This window comes from Oncorhynchus clarkii, chromosome 8, assembly GCF_045791955.1.
Source record: "Oncorhynchus clarkii lewisi isolate Uvic-CL-2024 chromosome 8, UVic_Ocla_1.0, whole genome shotgun sequence".
In the NCBI taxonomy this organism is placed as follows: Eukaryota; Metazoa; Chordata; class Actinopteri; order Salmoniformes; family Salmonidae; genus Oncorhynchus; species Oncorhynchus clarkii.
The window spans coordinates 27924200-27950767 of record NC_092154.1 but is presented as its reverse complement, the minus strand read 5'-3'; the positions used below and the strand labels follow the sequence as shown (position 1 = coordinate 27950767).

Sequence of the window (26568 nt, the reverse complement as noted above, 5' to 3'; positions counted from 1 at the left end):
ATGTTTATTTTTATAAATGTACTAAAATGTCTAAAAACCTGTTTTCACTTTGTCATTATGGGGTATTGTGTGTAGATTGATTAGGGGGAAAAGCTCATTTTAGAATAAGGCAATAACATAACAAAATGTGGAAAAAGGGAAGGGGCCTGAATACTTTCCAAATGCACTGTGTGTGTGTATACACATTTTTACACACACATACATATACAGTTGAAGTCGGAAGTTTACATAAACTGAGTTTAAATGTATTTGGCTAAGGCGTTTCACAATTCCTGACATTTAATCCTAGTAAAAATTCCCTGTCTTAGGTCAGTTAGGATCACCACTTTATTTTAAGAATGTGAAATGTCAGAATAATAGTAGAGAATGATTTATTTCAGCTTTTATTTATTTCATCACATTCCAAGTGGGTCAGAAATTTACATACACTTAATTAGTATTTGGTAGCATTGCCTTTAAATTGTTTAACTTGGGTCAAACGTTTCAGGTAGCCTTCCACAAGCTTCCCACAAAAAGTAGGGTGAATTTTGGCCCATTCCTCCTGACAGAGATGGTGTAACGGAGTCAGGTTTGTAGGCATCCTTGCTCGCACACGCCTTTTCAGTTCAACCCACAAATGTTCTATAGGATTGAGGTCAGGGCTTGTGATGGCCACTCCAATACCTTGACTTTGTTGTCCTTAAGCCATTTTGCCACAACTTTGGAAGTATGCTTGGGGTCACTGTCCATTTGGAAGACCCATTTGCGACCAAGCTTGAGATGTTGCTTCAATATATCCAATTACATTTTCCTTTTTCATGATGCCATCTATTTTGTGAAGTGCACCAGTCCCTCTTGCAGCAAAGCACCCCCACAACATGATGCTGCCACCCCCGTGCTTCACGGTTGGGATGGTGTTCTTTGGCTTGCAAGCATCCCCCTTTTTCCTCCAAACATAACGATGGTCATTATGGCCAAACAGTTCCATTTTTGTTTCATCAGACCAGAGGACATTTGTCCAAAAAGTACTTCTTTGTCTCCATGTGCTGTTGCAAACCGTAGTCTGGCTTTTATATGGCGGTTTTGGAGAAGTGGCTTCTTCCTTGCTGAGCGGCCTTTCAGGTTATGTCGATATAGGATCCGGTTTCTGTGGATATAAACATTTTTGCATCTGTTTCCTCCAGCATCTTCACAAGGTCCTTTGCTGTTGTTCTGGGATTGATTTGCACTTTTCGCAGCAAAGTACGTTAATCTCTAGCAGACAGAACGCGTCTCCTTCCTGAGCGGTATGACGGCTGCGTCGTACTATTGTTTGTACAGATGAATGTGGTATCTTCAGGCATTTGGAAATTGCTCCCAAGGATGAACCAGACTTGTGGAGGCCTACAATTGTTTTTCTGAGGTCTTGGCTGATTTCTTTTGATTTTCCCATGATGTCAAGCAAAGAGGCACTGAGTTTGAAGGTAGGCCTTGAAATACAGCCGCAGATACACCTCAAATTAACTCAAATAATGTCAATTAGCCCATCAGAAGCTTCTAAAGCCATGAAATCATTTTCTGGACATTTCCAAGCTGTTTAAAGGAACAGTCAACTTAGTGTATGTAAACTTCTGACCCACTGAGATTGATTTATAAATGAAATAATTTGTCTAAACAATTGCTGAAAAATTACTTGTGTCATGCACAAAGTAGATGTCCTAACTGACTTGCCAAAACTGTAGTTTGTTAAGACATTTGTGAAGTGGTTGAAAAACGAGTTAATGACACCAACCTAAATGTATGTAAACTTCCGACTTCAACTGTATATTAGTTTATCTCCCGTTGTTATCGTGTCAAGTCAGTTTGATACCAGACAGTGTCGTCTAGGTTCTCTACTCCCAACCCCAATGAAAAATGTACCCATTAGGAACATTGAAAATTGCAAAGCTGGTAATTCATTGTAAGAATATTTCATTTTAAACATCAACATAATTAGAATTTAAAAAGTCATCTGACAACTTTATTCGACAACAATTTAATGAAAAAAGATTATATTAACTCAATTGTGATTGTCTTGATTTAATTACACATTTTAGAGGTGGACAGTTCTGGGATATTTTAATTCATCCTCTTGATAAGAAATGCCCATACAGTGTTAAGACAAGTTGTTGTTAAAGAATTACATGAATTGGAGATGTTAAAGTACGTACACATGAGTTTTCCATTCATAAAATGTGTAGGGTAACTTGCAACAGTAGATTTTGCATGGAAAACGAGGAAATCGTTTATTTCAGTTGTACGGAATGATTGTAAAATAGGTAAATCTGCGCCTGGTCTGCCCAATGACCCGGTGTATACCACAAATAATACCCTGTCGAGAAAAAAATGAAACCATTTTGGGGCGAAAGCAGACTAACATCACACCGACCGAGCGCGTAGCTCGACTTTAAGGGATCAGGAAATGTTGAAAGCATTTGAGATCCCTGTGCAGGTGATCTTAGTGTGAATTGATGGTTTAACGAGAGATCACCTTGTGGTAATATGGTGGCCAATATTGGTTGCATTTGGCCCTACAGATTTAAGCTCGTCACGTAATAACAGACGAGAATTATCTTGCAATACTATTACGATAAAAATAAACAACATTTTGCCATACTGTGCTTTCACCAACTCACCAAATTGTTTCATGAAGTGGACAACAATTTATTTGATTTTCCTGTTTGTCTTCTTAATATAACCATAATATTTATTCGTAGACCACAAATCCTTAGATCAACGTCCTTACAGTTAACCTATGGCATGTACCTCCATTTGTCCAAAGGAGCAAAATAACATCTTGCTTGGAATACAGTTGCAAGCATGGTCTGTTGCTAACTTAGAGGTACGCACATTAAGGTTTTTAAATAATCTGTTGTGGATTTCATTGTAAGCTAAATGTACAATCAAATACGTGCATAAGAATGTTTTATAAACGAGGTCCCTGATGTTTTGAGTTCCAATCCTATACATGTTCAATGCTCTGCAGTGGTACTAAAATCCTATACATTTCCAATGCTCTGCATGTCACCGGAGTCTGGACGCTCAGATTGTTTTGCTCTCAACTGATTTTTGTTGTCATTCTCAGTGTCAAGATAAGAACAAACACTGATCTTGGTTGCAAGCATGTCAGCCCGTCAGAGATATCGCAAAACTGTTACAGTAGTCTACATTATAAATAAGACCAAAGAGGTTTAGCTAAAGACATAACATAGAAGAAAAAAAAATCAACAAACGATAGAAAGGAACAGTGACACTAAATAATCAGTGTCTGTGTGCTATTTCAAAAGGCAGGGTCAATGTGTATGTGCAAAACTGAATGTGGACAGTCAGACAAAAAGGATTGAATATGAAATAAAAACATCTTATTAGGCCTTGTGTGTAAACACAGCCATTGTAATTACATCAGATTAATGCCCCAATAATCATGCCTTGAGATCACAGTGAGTATAATATCCTTCCACTTGCAAGTTGCAAATCTCACATATTTCTGAGGGAAAAAAACATGGTCTCTCTCAAAAGGTAAGGTGCCATTTTTGTGGTATGTTCCTATGAACAAAAACATAAATTCAAGGGAAAATGATAACTGAAATGACATCAAACTGCACTTGTAGGGGTTGGAATTGAGTCCAGTTTATTGTTTCAAGAGGTACCTCCTGTTTATTTGTTTCAAGGGTAAATAATATTGATGTAGTGAGCAGGATAAGGGCCTGTACGGTACAGAGGGGAGATTTTGTCTCAATCCGGTTTCCACAATCAACTTTGTTCCCCATAATTTTAGAAAGATACACAAATTTAAAAAAAGGTTGACCCAAATCTCATGGGCTCATATAACATGATCTTAATTGTAGCACATGTGATATGTTAGATTTGCTTCAGTTTCTTCATAAAACTACTTACAAAAATGAGGGACGACATCTGAACGGGGAGGAGAATTGAACACAGGATCGTTATGATCTGGCTTAAATGTTTTGAAAAAACTGGGGCCAGTATCTGTGTTTCTATTAAAAGGGTCTTCTGTTGGGAGCAGAGCGTAATCAAGAGGAGATGGATTTTGGCTAATATAAAACAAACACCTCCCAGCTAGCACGTTTGGTTCATTGGAAGTTGTGGGAACACACATTTTTGGTTTCCTATTGGTTCTGGGAATGAAGCATACATTTTCTGACCGGTAAAACACAACATTTCTTAAACATTCTGAGAACAGAAGTGAACATTTTTGCCTGTTCCGAGAACATACATTTTTAGGTAGAAGAGAGGTTCTGAGAACATTTTACTACGGTTCCCTGAAAGTTTTCCAGGAGGTTTTATTAACATTCTGATTTGAACTTAATTAAATAAAATTCTAAGAACATGTTTCAATAAGACTTTTAATAACACTGCTAGCTTAGTTTAACTGTTTTGAACTCTGAGCACAGGAAGAACACATGGACATTAATTTGCGTAGGCATTAAATCATGCAAACACATTTATTTTTTGCGACATGGCGTCAATGAGATTCAAACCAATGATCTGTGTTTTCTATCCATTGAATTAGTCCACTACGCCACCAGGATGGAGTGAAATGTTTTTTTTTTTTTTTACTCTTACAACGCTGTTCATTTTAACCTATTCAAACAGAACCCATTTCAAAGGAAACAAGCACTCATTAAGATCAGCTGTGGCCAACACCTGAACACACTTAAAAAAGATGCTGTTGACGCTGAGAACGGAATGTATTTTTTTAAATAACATTCTAGAACAGTTTGAGAACATTGCTTTAAACAGAACCATGAGGAAACGTAATGCTGAAGTACTGAAATTCCTACAGAAGAACGTTAACGTTCTCTGAACTATTTGAGAACTTACCCAATGTCAAACCAGTTGGAGAACGTTTAAATGTAACCATGTTTGAACTTTTGGTTCCTTAAATTTAAGTTCCTTAAATGTGCTGAGAATGTTTCAAATCCAAGCAACTATCATGCGCCATTCCCAGAAACTTGTGGGAAGGTTGTATGCAAAATAACCATGAGACAACCACACTCTCACCAAGCTCTAAGAAACATATGGTTCTCAGAACGTTATGTGCTAGCTGGGCTTACTTTTAACGGCACAGACTGACAACATGACAACTGGTGACAGAGATGAAAAAGACAACCCCCCCCCAAAAAAAGTTGGTGGAGATGTTTAGAGTTAACATATATTTTTTAGTCTCCCGGTCACCATAATATAATAGGCATGTGGCCATGTCTCTGCTGTACATATGTACTGTTTAAGCACATATGGCTGATTAGCAGATTATCGAGTCTGTTCAGGAGAGGTTCAGGTAGCTGAAGAGGAGGGGAACCAGACAGACGCAGCTGAAGCTCACAGTGCCATAGACGATGTAGCGGTAAGATAGCTCAACTTCCATGTGCTGCCGTGCCTGCCGTACATCACCAGCAGGCAGCCCAAACACCCGGCAGGCCAGCGGAATGGTGGCTGCTTTCATTGCAGCCCGGGTGGCAAGCAGGACGACCACCCCAAGCAGTAGGCGCAGCAGGGAGCGGGCCAATAGGGCAGCACTCAGGGGGGGCAGTGCCAGGGGCAGGGAGGAAAGTGGTGGGTCGGCCAGCAGGCCCAGCTGGTGGTTGAGGTGGGAGGCCAGGGCAGCCCCGGCCCCAGTGCCCAGAGCCTGCGCTGTGTCACCCCGTGAGGTGCTCCATGAGTCCAGGGTGAACGCCAGGAAGCCTAAGCCTACGTGCAGGATGACAATGACTAGTGGTGCATGGTGGCTCGTCAGGTAGAAACTGTCAATCTGGTCCAACGTTGATTGGAAGACGGCCAGGATCAGCAGGCTGTATAGAAAGCCAGCAATGACCTCCTGTAAAACAGAGATTGCAAAGGATATTAGGGTGCTTTGAAACCAATACATTAAACACATGTCAACGCAGCAGTGTGGTGGGGAGAAACTATTTGGAAAAACGCAACTACATCTTCAATTGGTTGATGGATAACTTGTGGATAAAAAGAAGGGAAGTGCTGCTAGAGTACACAATAGTAGGTCTATGTAATTAGAAGGTGCTCTTTGGTAAAAGGGATAAATTGGTCATAAAAAAAAAAAAGGAGGAGGAGGGGGCCCATGGTTGATGGATAGATTGTGATTTTTCTGACGGATAGAAACCCAACAACCTTGGAAGCACCCTTATACTCTTAACACACAGGATCTATAATTATTTCAACTACTACTATTAATTTGTGATTAAAAAAAAAATCCATGTTCAAATGACATGACAACAAAATAGTTCAAACACCATTTTACTCTACTTTCTATTTGGTGAGAGATTACGAGACAAAAGACAGAGGCAATATATTTAAATAACTTCATTAGCCATTCAATTGTCCCTTATCTTTCCCTCAATAAAGACATTAAGTCATCTGAAATACAATGAAGGGATTTTAACCAGAAAATCAAGTTTGCAAACTTGCAATGATCCCAAAACCTGAACTCAGCTCTCTTAAGTATTCCACATCCTCCTCTTCAGTCAACTTGAGTGATTGACTGACACACACTCTGAAAAATGGGCCCCTGGATGCTTGAGGGCCCCCGCAGACCATAGACAGATTGTTTTGTTTTTTTCGCCCTTAAGCAAACCTTTTTGCTCAAGGGCCACATTGGGATTTTGAAATTCAACGGAGGGCTGCACAATTTAAAAAAATTCCATGTCAAAATCAATTTGCAGGCCAGAAAAAAGGCAGATTGTGGAAAATATATAAATCCATTATAATTTATACCAGAGAGGAAGAGGCAAAGCTAGAGGTTTTACTCAGCCCAAAACCTGTTCACGAAAAATAGCCCATGAAGTGAGGAATTTTTGTATGGAGGTCAATGAGTGTCGAATTCTGACACTTTTTTTTCATTGCCAATGAGTCTTATTTGATCTAATAGAAGTTTTGTAATGGTTAGGTTGATACAAATGCACTGATATACACTGAGTGTACAAAATATGCTCTTTCCATGACATAGATTGACCAAGTGAATCCAGGTGAAAGCTATGATCCCTTATTGATATCACTTGTTAAATACAAAGAAGGATTTATATGCCTTGAGACATGGATTGTGTGTGCCATTCAGAGGGTGAATAGGCAACAACAACAAAATATTCAAGTGCCTTTGAACGGGGTATGGTAGTAGGTGCCAGGAACTGCAAAGTTGCTGGGTTTTTCATGCTCAACAGTTTCCTGTGTGTATCAAGAATGGTCCAGACATCTGGGGGGGGGGGGGGGGCACGTGGCATTTCAGAAACGTACCCAAAAACAACTTTATATCGGAGATAAATAGAGGACCCATCATGGATATAACCCGTTTTAGCATGGACACTGCCATTGAGGGCGGCCACCATTTGAAAGTAGTCAACTGGATGGTGATTTTGGGCGCAATCAGCCAACGAAGAAAAAAAATGGACTACTTGAAAATGGAGTTAGGCTCAATGGCACTGCCCATGCTGTCACAGATGCTATAATGACAAAGATACAAAGAGGTGTCCTCTATCTCTATGGCCTATTGTTCACACGTGTACCTGAGGTCTCATTGGTTAGAATGGTACTTTGGATATATTTCCATTGTTAGAGCGGTCACTTGAATATTTAGTAAATATAATAGACAATCCCCCTGGCCAATACAGAGCATCGGTGATGACCAGCGCTGTGATATATAGAGAGGAGATGGCCTGTTCAGATATATCAACTTCCCACAGAACAACGATCGTCCCCCTCGCTGTTTTACAAAAGAGAGTTATTGGGTGAAAATGAAGAATGGAGAGGAGATTAGGTGGTCATGGCTGGTGTTCTCCCATTCCTCAGATTCAGTGTAACGTGGACATAATGGCGTGACATAAATGTCAATAAAGGCAAATTTAAAGGTTTTATAAAATGATTTCTATGCATTTGTTTTTCATACCGCCAGGCGGAGGTGGGACCAAGTCACTGTTATTCGAGTCAGAAGCAAGTCTCAAATCATAAGGCCCGAGTCTCAAGTCGAGTCCCATGTAGAACGGGTCGAGACTCGAGTCAGGTCCATGTCTTGCTTTGTAAGATCGAGTCACGAGTTTGTCAAGTCAAGCAAAAAGCAAACATTCAATGTACGTGTTGAAGTAGCCTACAAATATTTTATGTTTATTGTGGCTAGCATACATCCCTTTTCATTATTTTGTCTACAACATATTTGAACTATGTAACAATTAACCCTATATACTTCTGGGAATTGGCCTATATGGATAGGGCAAAATTGGCATGTTTCTTACAGAAGAAATATGAAAAGCATAATCAACACAACAGTCCATCTGACAAGACTGAATCCAAACATTACACTTGACTTTCTGTGCATTCTACATTGACATTTCCCCCAGAATTTGTTGATAACAAAATCTGAAAATACTCTCGATACATTCTGTAACATAATAACAATACCTTAAAAATTCAACTAAATGCTGAGTCTCAAATAGCTACCTGTCCCTTTTAATAGCTCGGCAATGACACACATTTCAGCAAATAAACGCTCGTTTCAAATAAACGCTGGGTCAAAATATATTGTTTACCAGATCACCATGAGTTACCATTAATTGTTTATGAGGTTAATGTTTGATTTGTTACATTCAGTAAATGACAAAAAAAAATTATGGCATTCATCCATTTTCAATCCCCAGTAAGAAACGTCTAGGCATTGGCTGCTAACAGCAACAACAACTGCTAGCTAACTGGCAAGTACAAAAACAGTACGAAAACACAAAATAATTATTCTGTCAAGGAAAAGTATTATTTTTTTTGGCAACTTAGACAAAATAAAGAAATGTATGAAAATACTGGAAGTGAATGCTGGAATTAAACAATTAACTACGCAAATTAGTAAAAGCTTTGTGCATTAAGGAAATAGATACCTGCCTCAAATAGTAGCCCGTCTCTAAAAAGCACCTGTTGTGTTCAATGATTTAAACAAATAAATGCCCAGGCTATTAATTGAAGTTTTACGGTATACATGGAACATTTGGGGCATGTGCAACATCAGACAAAACAATGACATGGGTTTGAGTGAGAGGTCTAACTGGTGTCTCCAAGTAGCCACCAACCTTACTCATTTCAATGCACTTTTATGACTCAAGGAAAAAGCTATTAGGTCAGGGCGCCAGACAAACATTTTCCCCTGGTGGAACTGCACATGATTTTTCTTATAGTCACGCAATATATATATATATATATTTTTTAGTATCTTATAAATCCATTCACAGTGCTTTATAAAAAATGATCTGAGCCCTGAATGCTGATTGGCTGACAGCCTTGATATGACAAAAACTTGTATATGTACTGCTCTAACTACGTTGGTAAACAGTTTATAATAGCAATAAGGCACCTGGGGGTTTGTGGTTGTTAGTTTTTACTCTTATTTAGAACCTAACAGACAACTATGAAAAGCTCAAACCATGTTTATTCACCAAATGTGTCAGACAGTTGAACAGACAAAAACATGTTCCCACCAGCACAAGTATTTATACCCCACTTTAGGTGAAGTCTCCTCCTCTTCTCTAAACATTACATCCTTATTGCTAGGCAGGAAAATAAGTGATGTGGGTAATAACTGTTCCCTCTCCCTTAATGTGACCTGACCTCAGCCCCCATTCCTTACTAATCCACAGCTCTCCACCCTTATCAGTGACCACAACCATGTGACTGCTTTCCCCTTACTCAATAACACTCCAAGCCCTTGGCTGATATCCAACCTTAATTGACCCCACCATATACATTCATCCTACAGATAACCATTACCTTCTGGTGTAGAAACCAGACGGTGGCACTTCTCCTTTCCACAGGACACCTGATGTCTAACAATACCATGTTCTGCATTCCCCTCTCTCCCTCCATACCATGAACAAGGATATTTCATTTGACAAGTTTAGAAGTCAGAACCCATCATGGTATATGGCCAATATACCACGGGTAAGGGCTGTATCCAGGCACTCCGCGTTGTGTCATGCAGGAGAAAAGCCCTTAGCCGTGGTATATGGGGCATACACCACACCCCCCCTGGCCTTATTGCTTAAGTAGACTACTGAGATGTGATTCAAGAAATAAGTTGATTCATCATCCTTATGTTGTGATTCAAAATATTTTAATGTGCACCCTAATCCAGTGATTGTCATGCATTTTGGGTTGACAATTAGGCTATTGTTGTTATATTTTACTGTTAAAATAGGGTTCCAGAATTTTCTGATGAGCTTGCCTGCATGTGTTAGTTTACTAATGTTAACACTAATGTGCTAATTTACTGTATTTGTGGCTAATTCACCAACTGAGTAAGTGGAAATTCAAAACACATTAGCTAGATTGCTAACTCTAAATATAATACCCACTGCCAGTAGCCATGTTAATCCAACAGTACATTTATGTCCCAGAAAACATTGTAGTTGTAGCCTAGCGCCCTATGCAATCGCAATGGCCAAAGTGCATGTCGCATGCTCCGTATCTCAAAGCCATATCAAATATCTTGGTTGTAAAATGGTTGCTATTGAGCTCAAAATTGAGAGCGGAGAAATACAAATTATACCTACAGAAAGCTGATAACCTTCTTTATTCAACTATAACAACGGGATAGCTTTGTCTTCCCCACAATAGGATTTTAAAATGTTACACAATCAAAACACTATTTTCCCAGAGCGTTTATTTCCCCCGGGAAAGGAGTGGCTCAACACAGTAGCAGACCCCAGCATAACAGGTAGCCTACAGGGGCACGCAGACACTTTCGTTAAAGGAATCATGAGGATAGTGTATTTTACGGTTTGACCAAATCATGGGTTTAGCCTCCTAAAAAAATTGGGTGTTTTGAGTGAGGTGACCATGTAAATTGTGTAGCTCACACAGATGGGACTAATATTTTATTTACTCGCACAGCCAAGGCATGAAGAATAGATCAGTGATACAAAATCTACATTTAATGAATGTTTTATTCAGGCTGTAACAACAAAATGTGAAACAAGTAAAGGGTTGTGAATACTTTGAAGGCACTGTATACAAAGACCTGTCAATAGAAAAACTAAATGCAGCTAGTTCAGCATCTTTCCTGCTACAGTCTGGAGTGATAGTGTTAGCTGTGTAGTTGGCTAGCTGGGGGGGGGGGGGGGGATCTATAGCAACAATTTTTGTTTGCCATAGCAACCTGCCCAATCGAACTAACGACCAGTGAACCTTAACTGGAAACAATACAATGAAATGAACGACCAGATGGCTTGGGTAGCAACCTCGGGACTATATCCTCATGGAAGGATGAAATAGTATGAATAAATTAAATCAAAATAGGTTGGTACCCCGGTGTATGAAAGTGATAACGCCCCAGAAGCCATGGTTTGGAGGATATATTGGCAAGGTTTGCCATCCCAAGATGAACACCCATGCCAATATATCCTCCAAACTACAGCTTCTCTGGCATTATCAATTAAATATACACATTATTAGCTTGTTGGAAAATGTCCTCGTCAACCGATTGACCATATAACCAGTTGGCAGCATCAATCTAAATAATCGGAGCAGAACATGAGAAATGTTCATGCAATGAAGTGCGAGTTAACAGAGATACAGCTGCGCTCTATCCAATTGTAGCAGTAGAATCCACCTACAGCCCGCCCATTTCTTTATAGACAGAAGAAGAACTAGCCAATTGAGCATTTAGAGCAGGCACCACCTCAGACTTGTTTGACAACAAGAGAAAGATGTGTGCTGGCAGCTGAACATCTATTTTTCGATCACGAATAATAATAATAATAATAATAATACACGTGTATTATAATTGCATCCGGAAAATTCTCCATATCCGTTATGATAATTGTTTTTTCCGAGTACTCGGCAAACACAATCACTTTACAATAATGAACTTCATGCTACAAAATACTTGGTGCATTTCCATTATACAAAATATTTGTGATTGAAAACTAAATGTTGCGGCAAAGGATTGTGAAAGAGGCACTACTACATGATTTAGGTTAGGCCTAGCCTCAGTAATTCAACGTAAACTTTTTATTGAGCATCTTATCAAGCTATAGAGATGTTCAGAAAAAGTTCAAGGTTCTTTTCAGATAAGAGTAAACATTGTGCAAGAGCCATGTCATGATGTTGAATATGAAACAGTGTCAGGGTGGAAAAAAGGAAAATAAAAAAATGTCCCGGATAAGACATCCAACATGGTGAGGTTGGCCCTCAACTGAACTTTGACCTTATTACCTTTGGAAAGACGTGCACACACACTTGAATGGGTTAAGCGTGAACTCCACTGAACAATTTCAGTGATAGGTGTGCACAAGGACTTTCATTTTTACCTCAGAAGTCAAAATGTCACAAGATGGGCTGACTTGGAAAAAATCGGATATCCTACTGACAAAGTGCCGAATGATCCACCTCACTGAAAAGACTCAAAATGCCCATCGCTTATTTTAACCTTGGGTGCTAGGACCCCTAATGATGAAAAATGGAAGTGTTATAACATGTTTTAAAATGGTTGTAGTCAATAACCTAGGCCTACTTAAAATCTCTCTGCAGCTTTATAAACCACGACAAGATGCAGGAGCAGAAGAGGTGTGTGTGTGAGTTCTCAAAACTAGCAGCAGGCATGCGAGTTTGCTGTCAACTCAGTCAGAAAACAGCATCAACGTTTTATCCTGTTTTCCTACACTCGTGCCGCTTGTTAGATATTATACACATTATTAGCTTGCTGGCAAACATCCTCGCCAACTGATTAATCATATACCCAGTTGGCAGCACCAATCTAAATGATCTGAGCAAAACATGCGAGTGGAACTTGTCGTGCAATAAAAAGCGAGTGAACTGAGATGAAGCTGAGCTCTGTCCAATCGAAACATTAGGCTCAACCGACAGCTCGCCCATTTCTTTACAGACAGCAGAACTAGAAAATTGAGTCGTTTAGAGCATGAAGCACCAGACTTGTTTGAATGACATGAGAAAGACTGCAACAAAATTATTTGTGCATTTCCATTATACAACATTTGTTGTAGTGAGAAACTAAATGTTGGGGAAAGGGCTGGTGAAACAGAGGCCAAGATGAATCTACATCATTTAACTTGGCTGGGGGCAGTATTGAGTAGCTTGGATGAATATGGATGAATGGATGAATAAGGTGCCCAGAGTAAACTGCCTGCTACTCAGGCCCAGTTGCTAATATATGCATAGTATTAGTAGATTTGGATAGAAAACACGCTGAAGATTCTAAAACTGTTTGAATGATGTCTGAGTATAACAGAAGTCATTTTGGCAGGCAAAAACCTGAGAAAAAAATCCAACCAGGAAGTGGGAAATCTGAGGTTTGTAGTTTTCCATGTCATTGCCTATACAGTGTCTATGGGGTCATATTGCACTTCCTAAGGCTTCCACTAGATGTCAACAGTCTTTAGAACCTTGTTTGAGGCTTCTACTGTGAAGGAGGGGGAAATGAGAGCTGATTGAGTCTGGGGTCTGGCAGAGTGCCATGAGCTGATCATGGGGCGTTCGCGTGAGAGTTAGCTGCGTTCTATTGCATTTCTACAGACAAAGGAATTCTCCGGTTGAAACATTGAAGATTTATGATAAAAACATCCTAATGGCTGATTCTATACTTTGTCTGACATGTTTCTACGAACATGACTTTTCGTCTGAACTTTCGCCTGGACTTGCCCGCGTCTTGTGAGTTTGGATTGTGTACTAAACACGCAAACAAAAAGGAGGTATTTGGACATAAATGATGGACTTTATTGAACAAAATCAAACATTTGTGGAACTGGGATTCCTGGGAGTGCATTCTGATGAAGATCAAAGGTATGTGAATATTTTTAATGGTATTTCTGACTTCTGTTGACTGCACAACATGGTGGATATCTGTATGGCTTGTTTTTGTGTCTTAGCGCCGTACTCAGATTATTGCATGTTGTGCTTTTTCGGTAAAGCTTTTTTGAAATCTGACAGGGGTTGCATTAAGGAGAAGTGTATCTAAAGTTCCATGCATAACACTTGTACTTTCATCAACATTTATGATGAGTATTTCTGTAAATTCATGTGGCTCTGCAAAATCGGCTGATTTTTAGAAGTAAAACATTACTGAACGTAACGCGCCAATGTAAACTGATCTTTTTTGGATATAAATATGAACTTTATCGAACAAAACATACATGTATTGTGTAATGAAGTCCTATGAGTGTCATCTGATGAAAATCAAAAGGTTAGTGATTAATTTTCTTTATTTCTGCTTTTTGTGACTCCTCTCTTTGGCTGGAAAAATGGCTGTGTTTTTCTGTGACTAGGTGCAGACCTAAATCATTGTGTGCTTTCGTCGTAAAGCTTTTTTGAAATCGGACACAGTGGTGGGATTAACAACAAGTTTGTCTTTAAAATTGTGTAATTTGGCGCCCTGCACTTTCACTGGCTGTCATATCAATCCCGTTAGAGGGATCTAAGCCATAAGATTAAGACAAGCCTAGGAAATTCAACTTAAACTTTGATTGAGCATATTATCAAGCTGTAGAGCAGGGGTAGGCAACTAGATCCCGCCATGGGCTGATTTTTGTCAGTCCGGATGGTCGGGAGGCCGGAACATAATTATAATAATTTGTACTCTGCAAGATGACCACAACTAAGAGATTGTCATTTTCAAATACAAATCATACCTTGATTACATTGGGAGATGATCACGTCTCTTTTTTTATTTTTGAGAATATTTGAACAGATTTCCTAAATGAAAGTAATTTATAGCTCAATTCCTGGTGATTTTTGGACCAAAAACTAAAATCCTATAATGTTATTTAAAATAAAATTTTAAAAATTGGGGGGGGGGGGGGGCTCCACTCTGAGGCACATCAATCTGCAGGTTGAACATTGTGAGATTGTAGACTCGTAAATTGATAGCTGTAAAAATCACCTTAAACTGTTACTCCACATGCTGATATTGACTTTAGTATTATTGTGTGTAGTTACAGCTACCCCATAGAGAGAGCATTGCATTGTGGCTTTTGTAGTCGACTCGAGTTGCAACAGATTTCCACAACGATTTTCACGTTGCTACCAACCTTATTATAATGACAAAATGAAACATTTGTTCACAAAAAATATTGTTCTAACAGTGTTATTTAACACTAATGTAATGAGTGGTTTTGGGTAGATTTTTCCTTTAAGTAATAATGAGTGAAAAATACATGCCTTCTGGGAATGCTTTAAGGTCTGGAAAGTCTGCCTATTTCAAGACATGGTATATGGGGGTGTAGTGAGAAACCCGATGGGTAGGACAATTCTCTACATCACTCATCTTGAAAAAACAGATACTAAAAACTTGGAAAACCAATCAAAATCGGCTAACAATGGAAAAATCAAATTATTTATTATTTAATATATTGAATGTGCGTGGGCTATGGAAAGAAACAAAATGGTGCCGTTTCAGGCCATGTGGCAGAAAGTGATGTGTGTTCTGGAGATGGGGGTGTGTGCTAGTGGGTCTGGGCAGGTGTGATGTAGTTGATGTTTGTAGGATGTTGTTTGTGTATGTTTTATAAAAGACAAAAAAAACGTACAACAAAATTATGCGACTCTGTAGAAGGACTTGCTTTTAGTTTTTCCCGTTTCAATTCCACACGCTGCGCTGTTCATCAGTCACAATTTGACAATTGATAATATTGTCAACCATCAGACACAATTTAATCTGGTTTTAAGGCTACATCTATTGTTATATGTGTGAAATTAACTTTGATATAGTGTAGATGGGCCAGTGACATGTTCTCCTAACACAAATTATGTTAGTGATAGACATTCTAACAACGTCAGTGTGTTAAATAGAGTAATTTAGGAAAAGTCAAAAGGGGGCATGAATTTAGAAAAGGCATAGGCTATACATTTTTATTTTTAATAATCACGACATTCAAAAGACGATGTTAACTCCTGTAAACGTCCAACTATTGGAAAAGCGAGTCAGGTACAGGGCTTTTTTTTCTGAAGCGGCAGTGTATGTTTTGAGCCTGGCTTGAATATGCACTGGAGCAAATGGACAGAGGATAGTCTACATTTCTGTCTGATTATGTGTGGTGGTTATAATAAATAGTTATTTTATTAAGTGATTCATGCACCCAAAGCAGTACAACACAATATGAAAAACATCACACCATTTTCAAATCACCCTGGTGTGTACAGAACATCTGTATTGAACAAGCAGGGGTGAAAGTAGATTGATTTTATCATGGAGATCCTATTTTAGAATAAGGTGTTTCAATGAAGGCATGGCAAGACGGAAACCACGAGGTGGAACTATCGTGAAACGGAGCATGGATTCAGTTTGGATTGCAGGTTAAACCTTGAATGTCTTCAACAACAAATGTATAAACATTTCTTAGAATGCATGTTTTACACCCTCATATTTCAAGAAAAGGTTATTGTTTGGTCTAAAATACTATTGACTTACCAGGACAGAGTGCATGCCCATGTAGACTCTGCTTACACAGACGAGGAAACTCCAGCAGACGGCCAGACTCAAGCCAAACAGGAAAGGGTACTGTGAGCAAGAGCAACAAACGAGGAAAAAAAGGGGAGGGGGTTACTATTGTTCACATTAATGATTTAAAAACTTCAGCCTATACATATTATTAGCTGTGCTTAACAAGCTGAATACCAATCAGTCACAGGTACAGTGTGTTCTATCTCAAGTGTGTAAAAAGCTATTCAATTACAGTCCTGGAAGGCCACAGCAATAGGCCTATTAGTTGTTCATTTGGCTAGGCTATTCATTAAATCAGACTGATTCAGACCTGCGACCTGTCGTCACACGTGCTGACATAGACCAATCACGGGCTGGCAAGCTACGAGGCTTTCAGGCAGGATGAAAACGACTATATCGACCATGATCCTTTGCTAGTTATGGCCATTTTCACCATGATCCTTAGTGATTTTTTGGTGCCAGTCAGCAGTATGGCGAGCTTCAAATTCTAATAATTCCCGGCTTCATGCTCCACTGGGAGTTTTACATAGCGCTGATGTCATCCACGTATTCCTATGACTATCTACTGGTTTTAATGTCTATGGTGAAACCAGGTGGGAGAACTAATCAGGCCAATCACAGAAAGTCATTTATTAACCTATGAGACTAACCACAAGGAAGAAAAGAAAACAAGTTGTACAATGCTTTCGAGGGTCAGGATTGAATAGCCCCATTGTCAAAAAGGTACAGTAATGAGACTCTTCAAGTATCAGAATAGGCCTACCCAGATGTTTGATGGACAGATTAACAATGAACTGTGAATTTTAATGCCATAGACAAGGCAGATTTTCCCAAGAGGTCTTTGCTTTTGTCTCCGTTCCCCTTCAAGAAAAACAGATTCTGAAATGAGTCATAAATATTTTTGTGATTTGGTATAGATTTATAGGCAGAGGCCCACTGTAATCCATAGAAAGATTATTTGGCAGAAGGATGTTAAGATGTTTGTAACGTTAAGATATTTATTGAGTCTGGTTAGGGACAGATCTAAATGTACTGGCATGGGGGCGATCCATAATAGGGGATGGTTGTCACACCTTTTGGGGGCTTTGGGGAGGAACGAATTACCCTCCTTCAATACAGTGCATTCAGAAAGTATTCAGATCCCTTGACTTTTTCCACATTTTGTTACGTTAATGCCTTATTCTTAAATTGATGAAATCGTTTTTAGAAATGTTTGCACCCTTTTCTTTTCTTTTTACTCAGTAATTTACTGCCTCAATTCTTCTTGGTTATGACGCTACAAGCTTGGCACACCTGTATTTGGGTAGTTTCTCCCATTCTTCATTGCAGATCCTCTCAAGCTCTGTCAGGTTGGATGGGGAGCGTCGCTGCACAGCTATTTTCAGGTCTCTCCAGAACTGTTCGAGACTTGTCCCGAAGCTACTCCTACGTTGTCTTGGCTGTGTGCTTATGGTTGTTGACCTGTCGGAAGGTGAACCTTAGCCCCAGTCTGAGCGCTCTGGAGCAGGTTTTGGTCAAAGATCTCTGTACTTTGCGCCGTTCATCTTTGTCTCGATCCTGACTAATCTCCCAGTCTCTGCTGCTGAAAATCATCCCCACAGCATGATGCTGCCACCACCATAGGGATGGTGCCAGATTTCCTCCAGACGTGGCGCTTGGCATTCAGGCCAAAGACTTCAATCTTGGTTTCATCAGACCAGAGAATCTTGTTTCTCATGGTCAGAGCCTTTACTGGCCGGAGTGGTGTCACACCTTTTCCCAATCCCTAGAAAACATAGCTGATTAAACTAATTCCATTCTAAAATGAAGATTATGATTAGTTGATTATTGCAGTGTAAGCTGGGGCTGGGGGAAAGTGACACCAATCAAGCCCCCAAGGACTGGAGTTGGCCATTCCGGGCCTAGATGATACTGAAACAGTCCTACTGTAAATCGGAATTCGAAGCAAATGTCTTGCTATATTTCGACCAAATAGGCTTAGCAAATTGCATTAATTTCTGTGCTCATTGGTCAACTAAACAGAATATCGAACCATAAAAATGGAGAGGAGTAGAAGGCCATATTCTGATGATTGCCAATGACAATGTCATGAGTGAAATGTCATGGTGGGGATAGGCTGTGACAGAAGCCTGGACAGCCAATCACATGGACTAGGCTACAGTTCACCCAAAACTGCAGGGAGATGCTAACTTCTCTTCGCTGGATCAACACACTCTTTAAACCTGCAGAACTGAGTCTGTGGCTCAGTTACACAAGGGATAATGAAACAGCTTGTTCTCTCTCTTATCACACATGTTCAGTCGTATTGGTTCTGAGATTAGCCACTCTTACTTTTCCCATTAAGAGGGCATCACAACACATCTCTCCTGATATGACTGAACCAGTAAGATTGCTTGCTAGGATATGGGGGGAGGGCTGTCGGGGCTAATGTACAAGCAGTGAGCATACAGCATTAAAAAGCAGACTATTGTGCAATAGTAAGCAGCCACAAATGTTTCACTCTGTTTTCACTGGAAAATTAGCTAATTTGAGCAACCAACCTGAATGAAAGGAGGCAAGGATGTTGAGTTGGGCCTAAGCAATGTTTAAAAAGGTGACAGGTTTCCCTATTTTGTTTACCTTTATACAACATCTAAGTACATCATGAAATGATCTGCAATAATACTTTGGTCAGAATAGATTTTGGATCATTGATATAACACTAAGAGGGGCATGATCAACTGTCAACATGCTCCTTTGGAATTCTTGGAAAATTCCATAAATTGCAAATAAGAATTTGTTCTTAACCTCTTGAAACTCTAGGGGCAGTATTTCATTTTTGGATGAAAAACGTTCCCGTTTTAAACAAGATATTTTGTCACGAAAAGATGCTCGACTATGCATATAATTGACAGCTTTGGAAAGAAAACACTGACGTTTCCAAATCTGCAAAGATATTATCTGTGAGTGCCACAGAACTGATGCTACAGGCGAAACCAAGATGAAATTTCAAACAGGAAGTACCCCAGATTTTGGAGGCGCTGTGTTCCAATGTCTCCTTATATGGCTGTGAATGCGCAAGGAATGAACCTACACTTTGTCGTTTCCCCAAGGTGTTTGCAAGCATTGTGACGTATTTGTAGGCATATCATTGGAAAATTGACCATAAGAGACTACATTTACCAGGTGTCCGCCTGGTGTCCTCTGTCGAAACTATTGCGTAATCGCCAGGTGCGTGCATGTTTCCATTTTGAAGAGAGGAGAAACTAAACTGCCACGAATGACTTATCATCGAATAGATATGTGAAAAACACCTTGAGGATTGATTCTAAACAACGTTTGCCATGTTTCTGTCGATATTACGGAGTTAATTTGGAAAAAAGTTCGCGTTTTAATGACTGAATTTTCGGGGGTTTTTCTCAGCCAAACGTGATGAACAAAACGGAGCGATTTCTCCTACACAAATAATATTTTTGGAAAAACTGAACATTTGCTATCTAACTGAGAGTCTCCTCATTGAAAACATCCGAAGTTCTTCAAAGGTAAATTATTTTATTTTAATGCTTTTCTTATTTTTGTGATAATGTTGCCTGCTGAATGCTAGGCTTAATGCTATGCTAGATATCAATACTCTTACACAAATGCTTGTTTTGCTATGGTTGAAAAGCATATTTTGAAAATCTGAGATGACAGTGTTGTTAACAAAAGGCTAAGCTTGAGAGCCAATATATTTATTTCATTTCATTTGCGATTTTCATGAATAATTAACGTTGCGTTATGCTAATGAGCTTGAGGCTATACTTAAGATCCCGGATACGGGATTGCTCGTCGCTAGAGGTTAACTGACTCGCCCAGTTAAATAAAAACATTTGAAAAAGGTTCAAAGTTGTGATTAAATTGCACAATTTCACACATCTCTGAGCTCCATGCATGATATTGTAATGTTGAGACCACAATCTGAACTATTTCATGTTTTACATTTGATCCAGTCCGGGAAAAAAAAAAAATGGTGCCTGGATTTAAGTAGTTTTCACTTGCGCTGCAGTGACAACTGTCGGCAGTCAGCCAGATTTTTGCTGCAGAATGAGAAGACGAACACTGTTTTCCATATAGTTAGCTAACTATAATAAATCCCTTGCAACGACACTACTGTTTACAGTGATCTTTATTTATGTACAACACTCAAGTGGTGAGAGTATTGAGACAATAATTTTCAAAATCAATTTCACCGGGAGAGACCATGGATCTTCTTGTCTAGCTAGCTAGCTGTAAGCCACACTTGGGCTAGCTAATGTTTGCTAGCTAGGTACCCTCTACCTAACCTTGTGTTCACAATCGAGCCCCGCATCACCCGACAGAGAAGTCTGAGGCGCGGTTGGAATGGTTCATGCTGCGGGCGGTCAGACAGACAACTTTGGGATTGCCGAAAAAACATGTCCCGCAAATGTTAAATGTGCTGTGAATTGTTATAAAACCACATCACATGAATCCCTCTGTCATTCTGGCTGTTGTGTCCCTCTCCTCCCCCACCTCTAACTGGGGCTCACGTTACACAGCTGGTTTGCACTCTGTGAGCAAGGATCAGACAGATGGGTGTCTTGGTGGACACACCCAAGAAACACACATATCAAATCACACCCCCAGGCCAACTCCCGAGTTGGCTTCTGTCATGGCATCCAGCATTTGAGGAGCAAGCTAAAAAACGAGGCAAAATAAGCAGGTGCAGTTCCCCTTTAATGACCGGTATACACCCACGCATTCTGTTGTTGGGGTACCCCCAAACCATTCCGACACAGAAAAGCTGATTTTTAATATCCTACGGGTAAGTGTACCCAGAGCCATATATTTAGAGAGTTAAGCCAACTTTTAGAATATTGTTCCAATTCTAAACATTCAGTTAAAGCATTGTTTAAATATTCCCCATGTAATGTTAATGAGGAGCTAACATGGCTGCCATAGAATTTGATAGTGTTATGTAAATGTTCATAAAGCTCATTCTAGACATTCAGTTTTTAAAAAAATGAATAGGCAGTGGCTATGGAGTTTCGCCCCTCTGGAAACCTCTTTCTTAAATCTAAGCATACAGATCACATTATGGGCATGTGTTATTTTAGGCACATATACATTTTTCTAATGTAGCTGAATATGTTTCTGAACAGCTGAAATACAAAATTAATTCAGCAGCGATTTGAACGAACATTCCCAAAAATATACAGTTGAAGTCAGACGTTTAAAAAAAGCTAGCAAACATGGAAGCAAACAATATTCTTTCCCAAAAACATAGCTAAACAGCACAATCTGTTTCAGTACCTATAGTTTGCTTGCTAACTATCTAAAAAAAAAAAAAAAATGTATAAGACAGTTCTTATTTGATTAACGGTGGTCGGACCCACCTATGTAAAGCTAGCCACAATAAGGATTAACCACACTAGCGAAAAATTGATTGTTGACAGTGAAGCAAAGGACTACAAATAGTGGAATTATGCCATCATTTAATAAATCTTGCTAAACGAGGTTGGAAAGTTATATAAATTCAACAAAAGACAATTTGACAAAAATGTGAAATCACACTTGATGTATTAGACTTTAGAATTGCATTGGGGGCACACTTATTTCACTGTACAGCCTTACCTATGGATTGTGGATGACAACATGGGGGTATCAGTCTACCCAAGGACAGCCAGAGAAGTTTAGCATCGTAGCTCTTATTGCGAGAATCTGAAACTACGGCATTCCATAAATGTTGAAGGCTACACCAGCGAACTATGGAAGGCTGTTTGGGTCTTTGCATGTCAAAAAATATACATGTCAAATAATAATTTAAAGCGTTCATTATTTTTTTGCGTAGTTATTTCACAGTGATTACACTATCACTCGTATTTCATAAGTAACGACTCATCGATACGTATGCTATGATGCTGGTAAAGTTGTCTTGCGCACCTACAGTGCTGGTCATAAAAAAAGAGCTAGCTAGTTCATGGAATGTTCTTCCCCCAAAACGACTTCATCTGTTTCAGTTGCTATAGTTAACTAGCTTATATAGCAAGGTGTCATCGTCTAAAAAAACCCTAATTTATAAGACAGTTCTTATTTGATTAATGGTGGTCGGACACATCTATGTGAAGCTAGCCACAATAAGGATTAGCCACAATAGTGGACTTTGAGGTTGGCCTTCAAAATAAAAGTATGCCTTTGACAGTGATGCAAATGAATACAAATAGTATAATTATGCCATAACTGAATAACTCATGCTAAACGAGGTTGGAATGTTATAGAAAAACAACAAGACAATAATTTGTTAATTTGACAAAAACTTGTTGAAATCACACTGGATGTATTATACATTAGAATTGCATTGTGGGCATATTTATTTCATTGTACAGCCTTACCTATGGATTGTGGATCAATGGCATGGGGGATCAGTCTAGTCAGCAACACCCAGAGAACATTAGCATCGTAGCTCTTATTGCGGGACTCTGAAACTGAATTGAGCCACAGTTCTTGTCAACCTATGTGTATTGAACACTATTCCCGAGGAAAAACAATACTGTGTGGATGTTTTGGAGTCTGATAACTGAGGAGGACGTTGGGAAAAGATATATTGGGTATCGAGTAGACTGATACCTAAGGATTGGAGATCAATGAAATGGGGTAAAGCTTTACAGTGCAATATGAATGTCAATACACACAATAGGCTGACTGGGAAGGTGATTTCACATAAGAGCTACAACACTGATATTTGCGTAAACTTTTCACAGTTGTGTTCTGTTGGCTGTCACAGAGTAGACTGATACCCCATTTCATTGCTTCACATTCCAACCTTGTTCAACATTGCCTAGTCTAAATATGGCACAATTCCACCAATTGTAACTTTCTGCATCGCTTTCAACAATGTACTTTTATTTTGAAGACAAACCGCAAATTCCACTAGCAATGATTTAGCCGGAATCCTTGTTAAGAATAATGAAAATGACTGCAGTTTCTACTGGTCATTGTTTTCAGGCTGGTTGTATTGGTGCTGTCGAATAAATCATGCTTTATTACCAACGCGGTACAGTAAACACATCGTTGGTGGCCGGTGTTTGCAGACTTTTTTGTACAGCTGTGACAGTGCTACTGACAGTAGTGGTGGCGCTTGGATTGCACGTGCAAATTTATTACACACACCATTGTATAATAGAACTGCGTTATTTGACGTGTATCTTTTTTTGACACGCAAAGACCCAAACGTCCAGACAAAGGCGATGAAGGAAGGGGGCGTCGCCGCCGAGCACCCCGTAACAATTTCTTTAAATCATACACATGCGCAGAAATATCCTTCTTTTTTTTTGCCTGGGCAAATTGGGATACATAAACGCTGTATCCCGTTGCCACTCCATTACAAAACTTAATGACATTCTAAAGCCCTCATGCAGTCATTTTTTTTAAATCATCACTTTATTTTTTAAAATCACTGTGTATTTTTCTATACAACTCAAATATATTTGGTCATAATTTATTTCTCTGAGCCACTTAAATGCTCAGTCCGAATGTGTGGGCGTTGGGATACAATTTTGAATATATTTACAGTGCCTTTAGAATGAGGTGGATAAATGTTTCATGAGTTTAGTTCAACTGTCAATACCACATCGGAATCCCAAAATACTAAATTGTTTGTAAACAAATCTTAGTTTCAAAATTGTGATTATAGGCTAGGTTTGATGCATAGCCTACCTGCCAACGTCCATACGTGAGTAGGAAGAGAGAGAAAGGGATGGCGGTCCCGGACATGGCATGCGTTGATGGCATACTGTACTCTGAGTTGTAAAACACCTCCACTTTAACCACAGGCGGAGATGCTGGTCGCGTCCAGCGGACAATGTCTTTGGTAGATTGGCCGAGGAAAAGATTCCAGATCCAGACCACAAGGATTCGCCGGCTGACAAAAGCATCTACATTCCAAATTAGGAAGGGGAAGAAAACAATGAAGAACATCTCGTTACCAAGCTCGGACCCGAATGTGAAAAGGTAGAATAGGAACTTATTCTGAATAATAAACTCCTGGCCTACATCCCCAGTCAGTGAGTTCCTGCGAAGAGGTTTGACCCTTCCACTAGAGTCCCCATTCTCGCGGTCACTCTCAACAGCTTTGGACGACTTCCCAGTCAATCTACAGCCGCTACTTTGACTGTTTCCCTCATGGGAAACCGTCTGTTGTTCGGGTGTCTCCCCTAACCCAGACACCAGAGCTGTTCCATGTTGCAGCTTGTTTGAACAGTCTTTATGTTGTTCTCCGGCAGTTACGCTTTTTCTTTGCAGAGGACCTTCGATTTGTTGTCCGCCAACATGTCCCTCGCCGTTTCCACTTTGGTCCTGGTGGCGTTTCACAAAAAAATCATTTTCCCATTCTTTCCTGCTCAGTTTGACTGGGAATGACCCTTGGACACCACAGAGCTTTTGAAATGATGCTACATGGTGCGGATCTTGCAAATGCCCACAACACCGTACGAACATCGTTTTTAGATCTTTCGCCATAGTACGTCTGACACAAACTAGTTTAGCTAGCTAGCCGCCCTCCAAATCACATGCAAAATGGAGTCTCGTTCGCTACTGTAGGTAGCTTTCACAGACAAAATAGAGGAAATACGATAAACTCCAGTTTGGTTGAAAAGTCGTTGGAATACAAAATGTGTAGTTAGATCGGAGGAGCGGAGTCTGATGTAGGTAGGTAGCTACTTGTCGCAAAATAATCCGGACCAGTTATGCCTGTGGCCGGCGCGTTTGAGAAGCTCACCACCATAACGATTAGCAACAATAGTGGAATTTGCGGGTTGACTTCAAAATAAAAGTCCCTAATTGAAAGTGACGCAAAGGCATACAAATAGTGGAAGCATGGACGACTAGACAATGCTAAACAAGATTGGAATGTTGTTACATAATTTAAATACATTCAGTTCACCAAATCCACCTTTTGCACCTCGAATAAAATAACGAATTACTACCACGCAGGTCGGCTGATCCAGCAGCAGTACAGTATCCCGAAAGATCATCGATTACATGTTTACTTAGACCTTTTTTTGGAAGTACATAAGTGCAGTAATGATGATAGATGCTCTACGAAACTCAATATTTTGGTGAGTACTGAACGTATTGACATTAACGTTTGGAGAGCTGGGTCTAGAGATTCACAAAACACTTCTTACTCAAAAAATTAAATAAAAAAACAAGTTCATAAGATGTTGAGGAATTGCACGTGAGGAATAGCAACTTTGCTTAACTACAACCATATTTGAGAAGTTCATAAGAAAATCATGAAATCTTAAGGTGTTGAGTAATTTCACATAAGAAAATCAATCTTAGTTTACGAACTTCTCAAATATCTTCTTACAAACTGCTTAAATGGCGTCTTAAAATTAGTCGCTATGCAACGATTTAGTTAGCAATAGCAATCATGTTAGCATATTTCATATTGAAATTAGTTCTAAAACATGTTGAGTTTCAAATAGTAAACTCTGAAACTTTCAGATGAAGTTTGAGTTAAACATTTAATTGCTTTCATTAGCGTATAAAACAAGGGTTTAGTTATCGTGGAATTATGAAGAAAGTTAAGCAAAGTTGCTATTTCTCAAGTGCAAAATGTCGGAACTTTGTAAATATCTTCTTATGTGGTATTGACATTAGTAACGTGCTTGAAACCAATAAATAAGCCTGTGATAGGATTTGGCCCTCTATATTAAAGTGTTGATATTTCCATTTTATTACAATAATTTTTTTGCTTTGTCTCGAGAATACCTTTTTAGTTGGCTGCAACTCTATACCCACAAAAAAAACTGTATTTTTCACACATTATAGCCACCAGACTTACGTTAGCTATATCAAAACCAAAAATGGATAACCAAGGAAAGCACAATAAAAAAAACTTAAGTAAACAAGAGCTTGAAGTGATGGAGGAAATAGCAGCCAGGAAACGGTTGCTGTTGGGGAAACTCGATAACTGCGGGGTCACTGCTAGACGAAAAAGAGAGGATGGGCGAGAGTGGCCGAGTCGGTCTCTGCCGTCGGGGGTATGGCAAGGGGCAGTGACGCTGTAAAAAAGAAGTGGTCCGACATCAAGTCGGCTGCTAAGAAGGGAGCTGAGAGAATCAGGGAGTTGA

At 39.4% G+C, this 26568-nt stretch overlaps 1 protein-coding gene across 1 annotated transcript; it reads right to left on the bottom strand.

Annotated features, from left to right (window-relative positions):
- Positions 1–1950: 1950 nt before the first annotated feature.
- Positions 1951–25234, bottom strand: LOC139415224 (sphingosine-1-phosphate phosphatase 1-like). Its single transcript, XM_071163136.1, has 3 exons — positions 24149–25234; positions 16424–16513; positions 1951–5836 (listed from the first exon to the last, which is right to left on the bottom strand). The coding sequence occupies exons 1-3, from the start codon at positions 24947–24949 to the stop codon at positions 5285–5287; spliced, it is 1443 nt and encodes a 480-aa protein (XP_071019237.1). The 5' UTR covers positions 24950–25234; the 3' UTR covers positions 1951–5284.
- Between the last annotated feature and the right edge of the window lie 1334 nt (positions 25235–26568).

Coding starts and splice junctions, on each gene's coding strand:
- LOC139415224 (XM_071163136.1), bottom strand. CDS start 24,949: ATGGCGAAAGATCTAAAAACGATGTTCGTACGGTGTTGTGGGCATTTG. Junction 16,514..24,148: donor TCACGTATGGACGTTGGCAG/GTAGGCTATGCA, acceptor TCTTGCTCACAG/TACCCTTTCCTGTTTGGCTT. Junction 5,837..16,423: donor TGGGCATGCACTCTGTCCTG/GTAAGTCAATAG, acceptor TCTGTTTTACAG/GAGGTCATTGCTGGCTTTCT.